Source organism: Podarcis tiliguerta, assembly GCF_965153285.1.
Source record: "Podarcis tiliguerta genome assembly, chromosome: 3".
Lineage (NCBI taxonomy): Eukaryota > Metazoa > Chordata > Lepidosauria > Squamata > Lacertidae > Podarcis > Podarcis tiliguerta.
Genome location: NC_139536.1, coordinates 97,686,795 through 97,702,512, shown reverse-complemented (window position 1 = coordinate 97,702,512; position 15,718 = coordinate 97,686,795). Strand labels below are relative to the sequence as shown.

Genomic DNA, 15,718 nt, shown 5'->3' with positions numbered 1-15,718 from the left:
AGTTTAGAAACACTGATAGGATTTTTTAAAAGAAAAAAAAAGTCCAAAAGAGCCAGTTCCTCATAGAGGTTATAATTTTTATTTTGGTGGGTCTGTATTTATTCCGTATTTCTCCTTCAGAAGTTTGAGCTGTTCTTCCTTCTTCTTTGTATCCATTTTTTGGAATGCCTGTAAAAAAACAAAAATATTATTAACAAAAGCACACTCTTTAGTCAAAACAGCTTCATCCCATCTATTTAATTCAAAGCAATCTCACTTTTTTATTTAAATGATTATCTTATCAATTTAAATGATAAACTGGCAACTTGGCTTGCTACCAAGAAAAGCAGACACTTTATAGTAACTATGTTCCAAAACACATTTATTTAGTTCCTCAGGAAAGGTATTTGGGAAAGAACAGCTTGACCCTAAATAATACTGCATAAGCAGCCTCATGTTGTGCCCATGCTGCTCTAAGATTTTCACAAATCAGGAGGTGGAACAGAGGAGAAATTGCTGGGTGCCCCCAGGCACACCTGTTAACAGGCTTTTATAAGGCATCTCCTCTCATCATCTGTGGAAAGATTCACCTCCAAGTAACCAAGCAAAGAAGCTTTGTGTACTGGATGAAAGAAATGTGATCCCTTTCTTTGTTTTAAGACATCAATGTGGTAAGGTACCCCTGCCTGTACGGGCCAGTCTTGACAGACTCTAGGGTTGTGCGCCCATCTCACTCAAAGAGGCCAAGGGCCAGCGCTGTCCGAAGACACTTCTGGGTCACGTGGCCAGCGTGACATCGCTGCTCTGGCGAGCCAGAGCCGCACACGGAAACGCCGTTTACCTTCCCGCTAGTAAGCGGTCCCTATTTATCTACTTGCACCCGAGAGTGCTTTCGAACTGCTAGGTTGGCAGGCGCTGGGACCGAACAGCGGGAGCGCACCCCGCCGCGGGGATTCGAACCGCCGACCTTTCGATCGGCAAGCCCTAGGCACTGAGGCTTTAACCCACAACGCCACCCGTGTCCCATCAATGTGGTACAAGCAACTAAACTAACCCCCATTCCGCCGCCCCCCTTTTTGCTGGCATTTTAACTTCTGCGGAAAAAACCCACATTTGTCCCATAGACAAGACAGATGCAGGGCTTCTAAGAGACATATCAAGATCTGCACAGATTCAGTCAATCAATCAATGCACAGATTAAAACCCTGACATCTTTGTACCTGTTCTGACCCTCAAGAGAGATTTGAACATAAATGCCAGTTATGTTAGTAGCCAAAGCAGCTCAAAACAAAGATGCTAGACTGAGGAGTCAAACCATTCAAATCATTTGCTCATTTTCTTTCTGTGGTACACAGAAATCCAGACCTTTCCCACAAGGTTATTTCAGAGTCTGCAACAGTGAGTTAGAGCATTGAAACAACAAGCCTCCATCCTGCCTGCTGGTTCCTCGTCCACACAGTGGGCTGGACAAACCTAACACGTATGGAAATCCTGTGAGATTGTGCATTTTCCCGTCCACTCTGAATACTCTGGCTGGGGCATTCAGTCAATACCTTGCTCTGAATACGCAGCCTGTATTGAACTTGTTCCGTTCCGAGTTTGATAAACACTTTTCAAGAATGATTCAGGTTTTTTGATTTACACAAAATACAGATTCACTTCAATTTTCAGCTGAAGAAGTTTAGAGGATATTTGCTTTAGAGAACCTTAAGGGACACACAATCTGATTAGAAATAAACAGGACTGGAAGAGTCCTGTTTCCTTCATACAAGCCCCTGCTATTGAGGGTAAATAAAGAGGAAACACCCCAATTCACTTATACTGAATTATTCCAGCACTGTTTTCACAATGATCTTATAAAAAAGTTAATCTCATGTTCAAATGTTTTAAGAAAAGCTCTTGTACTTGCCCTGTTTGCATTATAGTACAAGACAACAAGGTATCTGTTGCACACGTTGAATCCTGACAGATGGTCACAAGCATTCTTGGCATCAAAGATATCTTCATAGACAACGTAGGCTGTACCTCTAGTCTCAGGAGTATTTCCTCTGTAACAAAAAACAAAAAAAAAAATTAATGTTAGCAAAAGTTAAGAAAAAAATCATGTTAATATTTACACCTCTTTGTTGTAGTCACTGTTACATTCTGACCCTAGGAAAGGCAGTGACATCAATCCTATGCTGTCTCACTTGGAGGTGAACCCAATGAAACTGTGCATTAGATTGGGCTGCGTACAGTAACAATTTTCTCACAACAAATTGCTCCCTTTTGGGTCTATTAATTATCCTCCCTGTAAAAAAAACAAAACAAAAAAACCCAACCCAAACACACACACAACCAAAACTCTCTACATAATTCTAATATTTTCACTCACGGAATATCCCCCATATTATCTATATCTCTATGTACATTGCCTATATTGGTTTGTTCCCCAAACAGAATTCAAATCAAGTGGGCTGATATATTTAGACCCCCAACTGCTTTATTTTACATTGAAAGCTGCAATAATGATCTGTCAGTCAACTAGAAAGCTACTTGACATAAGTAAGAAAATTTTAATTTCTATGCTTTGTTTGGCAACGTACAACAGACTTACACTCTGATTTGTCGAATCGGTCCATATTTTCCAAAAATGTCATACATTTCTTCTGCTGTGATCTTATACGGTAAGTTTCTGATATATAAAATTCGATTCACTTCAGGGGGCAGACGGATCTAGAGTCGGTAAAAATTACAAACCAGAAACAAATTAGCAACATGATTTCTTTGTATGGTATGTAGATATGTAATCAGAGAATAATTTTAACTTTGGCACTGCAGAGGGTTGGACTAGATGACCCTCAGGGGTCCTTCCAACTCTATGCAATTCTATGACTCCTTGTTGTGAGTGCTATCCAGGTCATCCCCAACCAGCTTTGCTAACAGAAAAAGCACGACTCCTGGTCTCTACATCGGAGAAAGGTTGGAGGGTGTGTAGTTATGCAACCCCTGAGCCAAGGAAAAGAGCAACTATACAACCTTTAGAAGACATTCCAAGGCAGCCCTGTATGGGGAAGTTTTTAGATGTTTTATTTCAATCAATCAATCAATCAACATTTACTGGCATAGAGGACAGGACCATAGGAGTCGACAAATGAAAATTGGCATCTGTTCACAAGAGGAGATGCTTCGGGAGAAAAACCATAATGTAGAGCATTGTATTCCTGGAGACGCTTCTGAACAAGAAATACAGCCTACGCAGCGTCTCCAGGAATACAATACTCTACACCATAAAGGCCTAGTGGAGGGTTTAATCTTTTATTGTGTTTTTATATATGTTGGAAGCCACCCAGAGTGGCTGGGGCAAACTTGTCAAGTGGGTGAGGAATAACAACAACAATAATAATAATAATGGCAGCCAACAACAACAACAACAATAATAATGGCAGCCCTACAATATATGGGGGTGCCCTTCAGAGCCCGAAGGCTAATAATACTAATGGTAGCCCCACAACATATGGGGGTGCCTCCCCCGAGTCCAAAGTAGGCTAATAATAATAATGCTCACCACAACATATAGGGGTGCCCCCCCGAGCCCGAAGCCTAATTAATAATAACAATAATAATGGCAGCCCCACAGCATATAGGGGAGCCCCCTGAACCCGAAGACTAATAATAATGGCAACCCCACAATATATGGGGGTGCCCCCCAAAGCCCGAAGGCGGCCAATAATAATAATGGCAGCCCCACAATATATGGGGGTGCCCCCCCGAGCCCGAAGGAGGCTACCCCAGCGGACCCGCTTCACGCCCTTTCCCACGTGACGCGCCTTCCTGAATGTCCCGAAAGTGGAGGAGGAAGAGGCGCAGAACCAGACGCGGAAGGCGGCGAGAAAGAGAGAGCGGCAGAAAGGAGAAGAGGAGTCGGAAGCGAGGAAAGGGCAGCCGACGTCCAAAATGGCACCGCCACGCAAAGGGAAAGGGGGGGTCCCAGCTTACATTGGCGCGTTTCGCCGCTTGCATCGCCATGGCGGCGGCCTTTTGTGGGAAGCTGCTGCCGCTGCTGAGGGAAACGGGAGCGTCGTCGGGGCCGCGACTGACCGAGCGAGAGGGCCGCGAAGCCTCAGTACAGCCACCACCCCGTCCTGCGCCTGCGCCGGAAGAAGGCGCGCGGGGAACATCCGCTTGGCTTCGCCTCTCTCCCGGATATGACGTCTGACTTCCGACGCTCCGCCATAAGAGTGGCTGCGGATGGGGTGGATAATCTGGAGCGGGTCTAGTTGCTGCTGATTCTCTCTCCCCCCCCCCCCCTTCTTTTGAAAAAGCTGCTTAAGTCCAAAGCTCGGCAGCCAAAGGAGGCAGGAGAAAAAAAAGTTAACCTATAAAGGGGAGGGAGGAAGTCCATGGGAACTTACGTAATTCTTGTTTTGTTTTGTTTTGGATGTCAAAATTGAGGTATCGTGGATATCTGATAATTGTCTCTGATTGCATTACCTGGGCAGCCTGGCCATTCTTTTGTGTTTCAGTTAAAAACAATAAAGTGATACAGAAAAAGAAGAAGGAAAGGGGAGAGGGAGAAAAACAACAACACAGATACATATAAAAACGAAAATATACAAAAAAGTTAGCGATACAGTGATACCTCAGGTTAAGTACTTAATTCGTTCCGGAGGTCCGTACTTAACCTGAAACTGTTCTTAGCCTGAAGCACCACTTTAGCTAATGGGGCCTCCTACTGCTGCCACACCGCCAGAGCATGGTTTCTGTTCTCATCCTGAAGCAAAGTTCTTAACCTGAGGTACTATTTCTGGGTTAGCGGAATCTGTAACCTGAAGCCTATGTAACCCGAGGTGCCACTGTATATGATATTCCCATACATTCTTGTATAAATTGGTATAGTGTTATTGTCCTAGTGTAGGCATAGGCAAACTTGGCCTGCCAGATGTTTTGAGACTACAATTCCCATCATACCTAACCACTGGACCTGTTAGCTAGGGGTGATGGGAGTTGTAGTCCCAAAACATCTGGAGGGCCGAGTTTGCCTATGCCTGCCCTAGTGCTTATTTAAATGCTAATAGTCTACTAAATTTTGCATAAACTCATTCCAAATGCTATCGTATTTATCCATACAGAGTCTGCGCCTGTAAACTGTTCATAAACTGCCATTGATGTCATATCGCCAGTCCATTGATTGAAGGGTATAGCATATCTTTATTTTTCCAATTCCTCAGTATCTTTTGGTCACCGTTAAGGCATGGAATATCCATTTCCATTGTCCTGTTGATAATTTCCATACTGCAGGTATATAGTTCAATAAAATATTCTCCGCTGAAAGATTTAACTTTTTCTGCACAGTCATATAGTTACACAGTCCAGCACTTTCTCCCAAACTTGTTAAGTAAAGAGCACTGTGCAAACGTGTTTCCGAGAGACATATTTCAGAAAGCCTGAAATGATATGATTTAGCCACAAGAGGGTAGCCGCAGAGTGTATTGTCGATTAAATGCTTTGGGAGTATTATTCCGCCAGGTGGCGCTGGCCCAAGCCTGTGCGGGAAATTTTGGATTTCCACCTAAAGTCAGCAGCACAGACTTACAATTGCAATAATGATAGACTGATAACTCCCTTGGTTGAAGATGAGATAGCCTGGTTCCTTAGATGCACAGGAAGCAGAAGATGCCACAGATGTTTTATCCCTGCCTGCCTCTCAGCCTTACATGTCTGAAACACAAAAGCAGCAGAAATAATCCACAACGAGCCTCTGTTGCCCAGTATGAGCCAGGGGTCTACATACCCTCAACAATGACTTATATTTCTTCACATGTGGCTTGAGGACCATGGGACAATATGTCCACAGATCTCCTTCCCATAGGTGATTGAATGTGAAAATTTTTGTTACTGTGTTCATTAGTCAGAATCTTTATTTGTTTGCAGCAATGGGATTAATATTACAATCAAACCAGCCTTTTACCCAATTTTATTTTATGAATCTGAAATAAATAGGGAAGGGAGCAAATTGAGACCGCTCTCCACACATTATTAATAACCCCGTGTAGTATTTATGGATTATGTTTTTTAAAACTTTTTATTAACACATACTGCACTACTTCATTAATTTAGACTCATAGGCTTAATTTTTTCTGTACGGTTTTTGCATGCTTGATAAACAAGGTACTGCTTGTTTACACAAGGATCTGTGCGGTGCTGCTGGATTAGAGGCAAGCAAAATACCGCATTTTTCGCTCTATAACATGCACCTGACCATAACACGCACGTAGTTTTTAGAGGAGGAAAACAAGAAAAAAAATATTCTAAACGAAACAGTGGATGTATGATTTTTGTGGTTCATGCTGTGGCCACAGACATGTGATCTGACGGTGAGTTTGGGGTAGCCCAATGCAAAAATCCTGAGGATCCATGTGGATCCGTGCTTTGTAACCATGTTTTAAGTGGGGAGGGAAGGAAAAGCATGCATGAGGTGTGTGGAGAAGCATGCTGCTAATAATGCAGAAGAGGGGTATAAGGGGAAAAGACTCCTCTCCTCTCCTGCTTTGCTCCTTTAAAACAAACAGGCTCTGCTTCTCTCCCTCCTCCCCGGCTTAGAGAGTTGAAAAGCTTTGCTGCTATTTAGCGAGCTGAGTGGGGAGGAGAGAGGGACAGAGAACACGGTTTAAAGCAGCCAACCAGACAGGAGCCGCTTACACCTGTGTAAGCGGTTCCTCTCCCGCTTTGCTGTTTCAAAGCGAGCCACGGAGGAGGAAAGGAAGGGGAACCATGGATCCTCTGCTCACGACTGCAGCAGATCCCGCCACCCGTAGGCATTCGCTCCATAACACGCACAGACATTTCCCCTTACTTTCTAGGAGGAAAAAAGTGAGTGTTATGGTGCAAAAAATACGGTATAACCTATTAATGCCAGAAAATGACCTGTTTTCATAGCCTTCTACAGCAATTAGACTGGCCAGCCATAGCAGCAATTCTTTACCAGTCCACCATGCTATCCTCAAGGAACGTTCTTCTCAGTTTTATGGCAGCAACTGCAACTGTCACAAATTAGTCAAAGCCAGACAACAAATATGTGATTTTCACTTGATCATCTGGATCAGGTATCTTACATAACAAATCAAGAATAATTTCTGGATTGCCTGTCGAAATCCAGTTTTGCATACCATTAATTGTAGCGATCTAGTTGCCCCAACCCCCGCCAAAAGGTGGGTGGGACCAACAGGGAAGCCCTGTGTATTTGTCCTTTTTCTGTATTTTGTGGCTAGCAGCTGCAACCAGAGACTGCAGTGGCCTCCTGCCCAGTTATACAAAGGTTTCAGTTGAATATACAGTACTAAGACCAGGAATGTTTGCCCTCAGTGCAGCTGTACAGATTTACCATAAACCGAGTTGCATCATGTTACGCAAGCGTGAGACAACCTTTCCCATTGTGAATTAACTTTGCGTGACTGACTTGTTGTAGGTGAAAAGTCTCACGAAAGGCAGAGTAAGTGTTTTTCTATTTGCAATAGGGAGTTTCTGTTACAGATAAGCTGTTCTCTCAGAAGGTGGAGCTTCTGAGCTTTTATAACCCTGAGCCACCCAAGTTCGGGGCTCACTCTGCTTGTGAAGAACTTCCACTTCTTCAGGACTTGCAGCAGGTTAGTATTCTAAGGTAGACGATTGCTTTGGAGAGTCATTGCTCAAGAGCAACACCCTGGACAGAGGAGTAGTGCAGGGACAATCCCCAGAGACCTCACCTCTGCCCAAAGGTTTTGTTCTTCTTACCCGCAGAGTACTAAAGGTTTGTGGGTTGGGGGGGGGGATACTGTAATCCTCAGACCTGTAATCCTCACAACAGAGACATTTCCCTTTGGAGAGACCAAAGGCAGGAGCTGGGCAGTGGGCAGAGTTCTAAAAATAGAATGGGGTTGGTCTTTGTTGCACCTCAGAGGAAAAAGAAATCTTGGGTAAGAATGGGAGAGAAATTAGATTCATTTAAAAAATAGTAACTCACCAAATTTCATTTCCCAAAAACATAGCTATCCCTTGAAATTTGACTGCAGTTCTCCAGCCAAACAATGTGTAAAAACACATATGGTGAGGTAAAATGTGCATATAAATGCATATATTATTGAAAGGAATGTAGAATATGGGTGTGGTTATCCAGGGTTGAGGAGGGTGTAGATGCCATCCAACTGTCTTAGGGACTCCATTCTGGATTTGCTTAGGGTTTACTCCTTAGCCTTTTCTTCTTCCTAGGATATCCCACAAGGCAATGGAGGTTTAGGGTCAGAGGCTACCTCCTCCTAGATGGGTTACCTTCCCAGATTGATGAGCCCCACCTGCTCCTCACTTCCCTCTACAGCATGTGCAGTAACCGCCTTCTTGACCCTTGGACCCACTATTGGGTTGAGCCAGCCAGTCAAAGAGGTGGTGCTTCAGATGTGATTCATCACTACAAACTCCCATCATCCCTGGCGGTTGGCCATGCTGGAAAGCTGGAAAGCTATGTGCCCAGACTTGCCTGAGGAGATGAGAGGCAGCTGATGGCAATGGCAATGGTGCGAGTACGAGGGGGAAGTTATAATTTTGTGGCTCTGGGAACATCATGGACCGTGGCTGTCCAAGAGGGGGTGATAGTCATAGATCATGGGTAGGCAACCTAAGGCCCGGGGGCGGGATCCGGCCCAATTGCCTTCTAAATCCTGCCCACGGATGGTCCGGGAATCAGCATGTTTTTACATGAGTAGAATGTGTCCTTTTATTTAAAATGCATTTCTGGGTTATTTGCGGGGTATAGGAATTCATTCATTCCCCCCCCCCCAAATATAGTCCGCCCCCCCACAAGGTCTGTGGGACAGGGGACTGGCCCCCTGCCGAAAAAGTTTGCTGACCCCGTCATAGATTGTTGGGGTTTTTTTTTAACTCTTGCTTCCTATTTTATCTGCTTGTGCTCCATGATTATGAAAAAGAGTTTGTTAAAGAAAACCAACCAGAAGTCTTTATTATGAAATCCTTCCTTGCTGCAAGCAATCACCAGAGCACCATTCCGAACAATTGTCCTGCTCTGCAATGGTTTCCCTATCAAACATGACCTCTCAATCTCTCTCTGTCTGTCTCTCATCATAACAGGAAAGCAAACATTTAGGAACATGGCTGGGAAACCTAAGCTTTACTACTTCAATGCAAGGGGCCGAATGGAAAGCATAAGGTGGCTGTTGGCTGCAGCAGGAGTCGAGGTTTGTTTGTCTTCAGAATTTCTCTGAGAAAGCACCTTTCCCCCACCCCCCAAAAAGAATCAAGGGAACTGCTGTTTTTCCAGCATTCTTATATTTCAGGCAGTTTCCAAATTTGGGTCCAGCATTATCATTTGTGAGTGAGGTGCCTGCTTCAGGAGGGGGATTTTATCTATCCTGGAAGGGGCAGCTAATTGATGAGTTATCTTCTTTCATTATTATTGTACTTTTGCTGCTAAGGAGGGAGGGAGGAGACATGATTGTGTGGACAGGCAGAGTCACCCAAACTCTGGGCGGGCCCCATTTGGAATAACGACTCAAGACAACGTGCTACGGGATTAAAATTGGCCACAACTTTATTATGTTTCAGATGTGGGTAGACCTTGGCTCAGGCATTGGGCGTTTATCCCTCCCAGTCCCCTGCCAGGGATCTGGAGAACATCAGGGTTATCCATGGGGGGGGGGGGAGATGGGCTGGCTCTGGAGAACATATGTTCAAGCAGAGAGAGCCCTTTCCCTTTATGCTGTCGTCGCAGGGGAGAGCTATGACAACCTCCAGGCCAAAGCCTTCCCTCAAAAAACCCTTTAATGGGGATCCCTGGTATCGCTGCTGCAAAGAGGAGGGGGGCGTGGGTCACCGCTGCACGCCCACTCACAATTTCTGGATTTGCTTAGGGTTTACTCCTTAGCCTTTTCTTCTTCCTAGGATATCCCACAAGGCAATGGAGGTTTAGGGTCAGAGGCTACCTCCTCCTAGATGGGTTACCTTCCCAGATTGATGAGCCCCACCTGCTCCTCACTTCCCTCTACAGCATGTGCAGTAACCGCCTTCTTGACCCTTGGACCCACTATTGGGTTGAGCCAGCCAGTCAAAGAGGTGGTGCTTCAGATGTGATTCATCACTACAAACTCCCATCATCCCTGGCGGTTGGCCATGCTGGAAAGCTGGAAAGCTATGTGCCCAGACTTGCCTGAGGAGATGAGAGGCAGCTGATGGCAATGGCAATGGTGCGAGTACGAGGGGGAAGTTATAATTTTGTGGCTCTGGGAACATCATGGACCGTGGCTGTCCAAGAGGGGGTGATAGTCATAGATCATGGGTAGGCAACCTAAGGCCCGGGGGCGGGATCCGGCCCAATTGCCTTCTAAATCCTGCCCACGGATGGTCCGGGAATCAGCATGTTTTTACATGAGTAGAATGTGTCCTTTTATTTAAAATGCATTTCTGGGTTATTTGCGGGGTATAGGAATTCATTCATTCCCCCCCCCCCCAAATATAGTCCGCCCCCCCACAAGGTCTGTGGGACAGGGGACTGGCCCCCTGCCGAAAAAGTTTGCTGACCCCGTCATAGATTGTTGGGGTTTTTTTTTAACTCTTGCTTCCTATTTTATCTGCTTGTGCTCCATGATTATGAAAAAGAGTTTGTTAAAGAAAACCAACCAGAAGTCTTTATTATGAAATCCTTCCTTGCTGCAAGCAATCACCAGAGCACCATTCCGAACAATTGTCCTGCTCTGCAATGGTTTCCCTATCAAACATGACCTCTCAATCTCTCTCTGTCTGTCTCTCATCATAACAGGAAAGCAAACATTTAGGAACATGGCTGGGAAACCTAAGCTTTACTACTTCAATGCAAGGGGCCGAATGGAAAGCATAAGGTGGCTGTTGGCTGCAGCAGGAGTCGAGGTTTGTTTGTCTTCAGAATTTCTCTGAGAAAGCACCTTTCCCCCACCCCCCAAAAAGAATCAAGGGAACTGCTGTTTTTCCAGCATTCTTATATTTCAGGCAGTTTCCAAATTTGGGTCCAGCATTATCATTTGTGAGTGAGGTGCCTGCTTCAGGAGGGGGATTTTATCTATCCTGGAAGGGGCAGCTAATTGATGAGTTATCTTCTTTCATTATTATTGTACTTTTGCTGCTAAGGAGGGAGGGAGGAGACATGATTGTGTGGACAGGCAGAGTCACCCAAACTCTGGGCGGGCCCCATTTGGAATAACGACTCAAGACAACGTGCTACGGGATTAAAATTGGCCACAACTTTATTATGTTTCAGATGTGGGTAGACCTTGGCTCAGGCATTGGGCGTTTATCCCTCCCAGTCCCCTGCCAGGGATCTGGAGAACATCAGGGTTATCCATGGGGGGGGGGGGGGAGATGGGCTGGCTCTGGAGAACATATGTTCAAGCAGAGAGAGCCCTTTCCCTTTATGCTGTCGTCGCAGGGGAGAGCTATGACAACCTCCAGGCCAAAGCCTTCCCTCAAAAAACCCTTTAATGGGGATCCCTGGTATCGCTGCTGCAAAGAGGAGGGGGGCGTGGGTCACCGCTGCACGCCCACTCACAATTTAGGGAAGATAGATTAAAGGATTCTGCCCAAGGCCTGATACCACCAAAGTTGTGACATTTTGCTATGGGAAAGGCAAACCTGCCAATGCAGGAGAATTCCTTTCCGGCCCTTCAACAGTGACCTTGACGTAGCAGCGCCCGTATACCTGTGGAGAAAAGGTTAACCTGCAAAAGAAGTCTTAACTGAGGGTGGGTAGGGTGGGAGAAGCTCTGGAACCAACTGACAATTCCCAGGTAAGATCCTCCCCCTACTGTGTGGGCAGGTGGTCCCTCCCCCTACCTGGCCTGGTCACCTTGGCAACGCCTCCCCAGGCGGGATTGGGCAACTGGCTGAGGTAGGCGGAGATCTCCAGGTATCCCACCTGGGGAAGACCAAGCCAAGCCTGTGCTAATGGTGCCACATAGGGCACCCCCATTTAATGTGGGGAGCGGTTATTATGGGATTTACTGCTTCAAGTGCTAAAATGATATGAGTAGCCTATAGTTCTTGATTTGTGCATGGGAAATATTTGTTGTTCTGTCCCAGACAGAGAAAATTATTGGGCGGGCTGGCCCGGAATTTGGCTGGGAAAGGGGAGTTTTCATCAAATTTCTCCAGTAGTTTGAAAACTTGAAAGGCCCTGTGTCATTTTTGGAGCCTGAAATTATTTCATGAGACCCTTGAAATATTCTGCCTCTTTTATTTTTTAGTTTGAAGAACAATTAATTGAGACCAAAGAAGATCTAGAAAAATTAAAGCATGGTGAGTATGTTATCTGAATATCAGTGGGACTGTATTCTAGTATAGTAAAGCCTTATAGTCTTAATAGCAGGGATTTTCAAAGTGGACTTGTTTCTCCAGTTCTGCATTGTGCACACTTTCAGGCAGGAATGCGTGTCATACACAGTTGTGATCTGGTTATATTGCCAGATATAACATACAAAACTAGTTTCCAATGTGTGATTGCTGTACTAATTTAGCACACGTTCTGCAAAAGGGTTTTGAGGGAAAAGCAAAGGCAAACATTATTATCACAAAGGCATGATGTAAAAGTAAAGACTCAAAATCAAAGCATGGCTTGGGAGATGCTCTTGAAAATTTAATTTCCATAGTAATTACCTGGGAGGATGGACTGATTTTTCACTTTCCTTTCACAAGGTGGAGACCTGCTCTTTCAGCAAGTGCCCATGGTGGAAATGGATGGGATGAAGATGGTGCAGAGCCGAGCTATTCTCAACTACATTGCAGCCAAATATAATCTCTCCGGGAAGGACATGAAGCAGAGAGCATGGTACTGTAACATTCCTCTAAGTTTGGTTACTAAATGCATACTTTGGTTTGCTGTACATGATGTAAGATCATCTCTGATCTGTCATATGATCTGCTGATGAGTTATGAGTCAGCATGTTTCATCTCTACTGTCAGATTGGGCAAGAAAGGGTCCAGTATGAGGTAATTTGACCTCTCAGTCCCAGCAAAGTTCATGTGGACTGGTTCCTTGGAAATCAATGAATTTTCATGTAACCCCAATAGGAGATTGGGAGGTCAGTGTCCCTCCCCATTGTTTTGTTTTTTTTTTTTTTTTGATTGGGGGGTTTCTTGCAAATGTATAAAATTGATTTTTGATATAAGGCTTTCTTTTATAAAAGGTCCAACTGGTGAAGATCACTATAATGTCAAGCAAATCATAGGTGCTTTTGTTGCATAGAGCGAGGCTCTTTCCAGGGAAAATGCCCTTTCTCCAACATACAGGATCATTGTACTTGTTTTTCTGCTGGGTCATCACACATTTTTGCCTGTGACACTACCGCCCAATTCCTCCACATTATCATAATTAGTACTATTGCTGCTGCTGCTACCACTACTGTTTTTCTTATTATTACCTGAGTATGAGAGAAGGAAACACTTTCTCTTTCAAATAGGATTGATATGTATTGCGAAGGTGCTATGGATCTGAATGAATTGATAATGATGCTTCCCTTCAAGCCAGCTGACAGCAAGGAGAAAGAGTTTGCAAACATTATTGAAAAAGCCACCACCAGATACTTTCCAGTCTTTGAAAAGGTATGGGGCGAAGGAAACTTACAAACCTTTCAACAGAACAAAGTCACCTATGCTCAGCTGGAGTTGGCAGCTGGTAATGTTGATAGGATTGCTTGGCTCATCAGAAATCATTTCCTTATTCCTTCTATTTTCCAAGCTTCTGAGCTAAAAGTTTAAAAAGTAAAACAAAAAATTAGCTGTGTGAGAGAAGATCAGGAATCACACACAGTGTTCGTTTACCATGTGAACTCTGATCCCAGAATCTGCCCTGCCTTACTGAAACATGATAAGCAGTGGTTTGGGAAGAGGGAATGTAATGATCAAGCTTCTCTTTCTTAGCCAGCTGTTAGTCAGAAGACATGAATCAGAACTGATACAAATATTCTCGATCTCCTGATACAATATAATCTGGGCGCGTGGTATTCAAAAGTGGTTCAGATATAGAGTCTCCATTTTGTGTATGTACCTGAAGTACTCTTCAAACATTTCCTGCTCTATAGGTCCTCAAAGATCATGGACAAAATTACCTGGTAGGAAATCAGCTCAGCAGAGCAGATATTCAGTTGCTTGAAACCATTTTAATGGCAGAAGAGCTGAAGGCTGATATTCTCTCCAAATTCCCTCTTTTAAAGGTAAGCATGCTTACTGAAGCATAAGCAAAGTTCTAGTATGGCACTTTTATTCTTTGCATATCTAAAACACCATTGTCTCTGGATTTCTATTGCACAAAGTCTAAATCACACAGGAGGCCCACATTCATGGATAAGCCTTCTGTGAACTAAATTTAGACACAAACAGGTAACCTACCTATGATTATAGACCTGCAATGGAGCTCAAATGTAGATCTCCCTTTCCAAAGGTGCATGCCTGAAATAATTGGGTTTAGCGTATGTACAAAGTCTGAGTACATATAAAGTTTATCACTTGTAGTTTAATTATTGACTATGAAATCATAGTAACCGTAAGCGGCAAATGATTATTTGGGGATGCCACCATTTCTCCTTTTCTCTTCTAAAATATTTTGCGCTCTCTCTCTTAGGCCTTTAAAGAGAGAATAAGCAACATCCCGACAGTGAAGAAATATCTGCAGCCTGGTAGTCAAAGAAAACCACCAACAGATGAAAAGGCTATTGAAAAGGCAATGAAAATTTTCGCCTGAATCATGGCTGAGGATCACAAGATGATGCACTATTGTATTCACAGGCAATGGGCGAAAACTGAAATGGGACCACAATGGCACAGTGTAAATCCACAAAGCTACAGTAGGAACCAAAATAACTAACAGAACAAAAGGAAGTGGTGATAATACTGTGCTGCACTACACTAAAATGAAATAAAGCATTTTACAACTTTTGTATTCTGGTTGTTTTAGTTTCAGTATGGCGTCATTTACACTAATCTTAAACAGCAGGGGAGCTCATAAGCAGCCTTGTCATACTTTTTGCTGTTGTTGGAATTGAAATTGACTGGATGCCAGGGTGTGGCACCCAACCTCCCTTTGTGAGCAGAGGAGAGGTGCCAAGAGCCTCTCTCTGTGAGCAAGCAGAGTGCTGAGTCATGTAGGTGCCTTTTTTTTAAATAAAGGTAAAGGAACCCTGGAGGGTTAAGTCCAGTCGAAGGTTCCTGTGGGGTGTGGCGCTCATTTCACTCCAGGTTGAGGGAGCCGGCATTTGCCTGCAGACAACTTTCCAGGTCATGACTAAACCTACTCTCACTCACACACATTTCAAAGTATAATATCCTAATAAGTGTAAATAAATGACACTATGTTTTAGTTCCAAAGTTTTAACCACAACTTTTCATGATTTATCCTACCAAACACTGCTGTAAGATCTACAAAGGTTGTATATAGGTCTTAGGCCCTTTACCATATTTCTTAATCAGATGGTTTAAGACGTAACATTGGTTTATATATTTAGCTAATATTTAGCTTATTTATTCTATGATTGAGACGTTAAAATTCTTGTAACAATCCCCCATTGGGGGCAATAATTTAACTAAAATTGTTGCCCCACTAAACAACCTGATGTCCACTCTTCCCAAATGTTGGAACGGGATGTGTTTATGTAACCCTGAGGAAATCTGCTTGTCTGGTCTCTAAAGGCTATTCACAAGTGTAGCAGTGAACATAGCTGGACACAGGATTCTGTACCATATAAAATAACAC

The 15,718-nt window shown here is 44.0% G+C and overlaps 2 protein-coding genes across 3 annotated transcripts; one reads left to right on the top strand and one right to left on the bottom strand.

The window, feature by feature from the left end:
* Positions 1 to 56: 56 nt before the first annotated feature.
* On the bottom strand, positions 57 to 4,163 carry SF3B6 (splicing factor 3b subunit 6). Of its 2 annotated transcripts, none has more exons than XR_014508981.1 (4): positions 3,958 to 4,144; positions 2,576 to 2,694; positions 1,018 to 2,027; positions 57 to 661 (listed from the first exon to the last, which is right to left on the bottom strand). XR_014508981.1 is itself a non-coding variant. In XM_083431877.1 (4 exons), exons 1-4 carry the CDS (start codon positions 3,985 to 3,987, stop codon positions 79 to 81), a joined length of 378 nt encoding a protein of 125 aa, XP_083288003.1. In that variant the 5' UTR covers positions 3,988 to 4,163; the 3' UTR covers positions 57 to 78. The 2 variants fall into 2 exon arrangements, 1 of the variants encoding a protein (XP_083288003.1); XM_083431877.1 differs by having other exon boundaries at positions 57 to 168; positions 1,889 to 2,027; positions 3,958 to 4,163.
* A 6,571-nt stretch (positions 4,164 to 10,734) lies between these two features.
* On the top strand, positions 10,735 to 14,904 carry LOC310673385 (glutathione S-transferase-like). The gene is made up of 6 exons (XM_083431849.1): positions 10,735 to 10,869; positions 12,219 to 12,270; positions 12,667 to 12,799; positions 13,431 to 13,572; positions 14,052 to 14,183; positions 14,591 to 14,904. The coding sequence occupies exons 1-6, from the start codon at positions 10,783 to 10,785 to the stop codon at positions 14,708 to 14,710; spliced, it is 666 nt and encodes a 221-aa protein (XP_083287975.1). The 5' UTR covers positions 10,735 to 10,782; the 3' UTR covers positions 14,711 to 14,904.
* The last annotated feature ends 814 nt before the right edge of the window (positions 14,905 to 15,718 follow it).

Coding starts and splice junctions, on each gene's coding strand:
- SF3B6 (XM_083431877.1), bottom strand. CDS start 3,987: ATGGCGATGCAAGCGGCGAAACGCGCCAAT. Junction 2,028..2,575: donor CCGATTCGACAAATCAGAGT/GTAAGTCTGTTG, acceptor TTTTTGTTACAG/AGGAAATACTCCTGAGACTA. Junction 169..1,888: donor TGTACTATAATGCAAACAGG/GCAAGTACAAGA, acceptor GTTTTTTTACAG/GCATTCCAAAAAATGGATAC.
- LOC310673385 (XM_083431849.1), top strand. CDS start 10,783: ATGGCTGGGAAACCTAAGCTTTACTACTTCAATGCAAGGGGCCGAATG. Junction 12,271..12,666: donor TCTAGAAAAATTAAAGCATG/GTGAGTATGTTA, acceptor TCCTTTCACAAG/GTGGAGACCTGCTCTTTCAG. Junction 14,184..14,590: donor CCAAATTCCCTCTTTTAAAG/GTAAGCATGCTT, acceptor TCTCTCTCTTAG/GCCTTTAAAGAGAGAATAAG.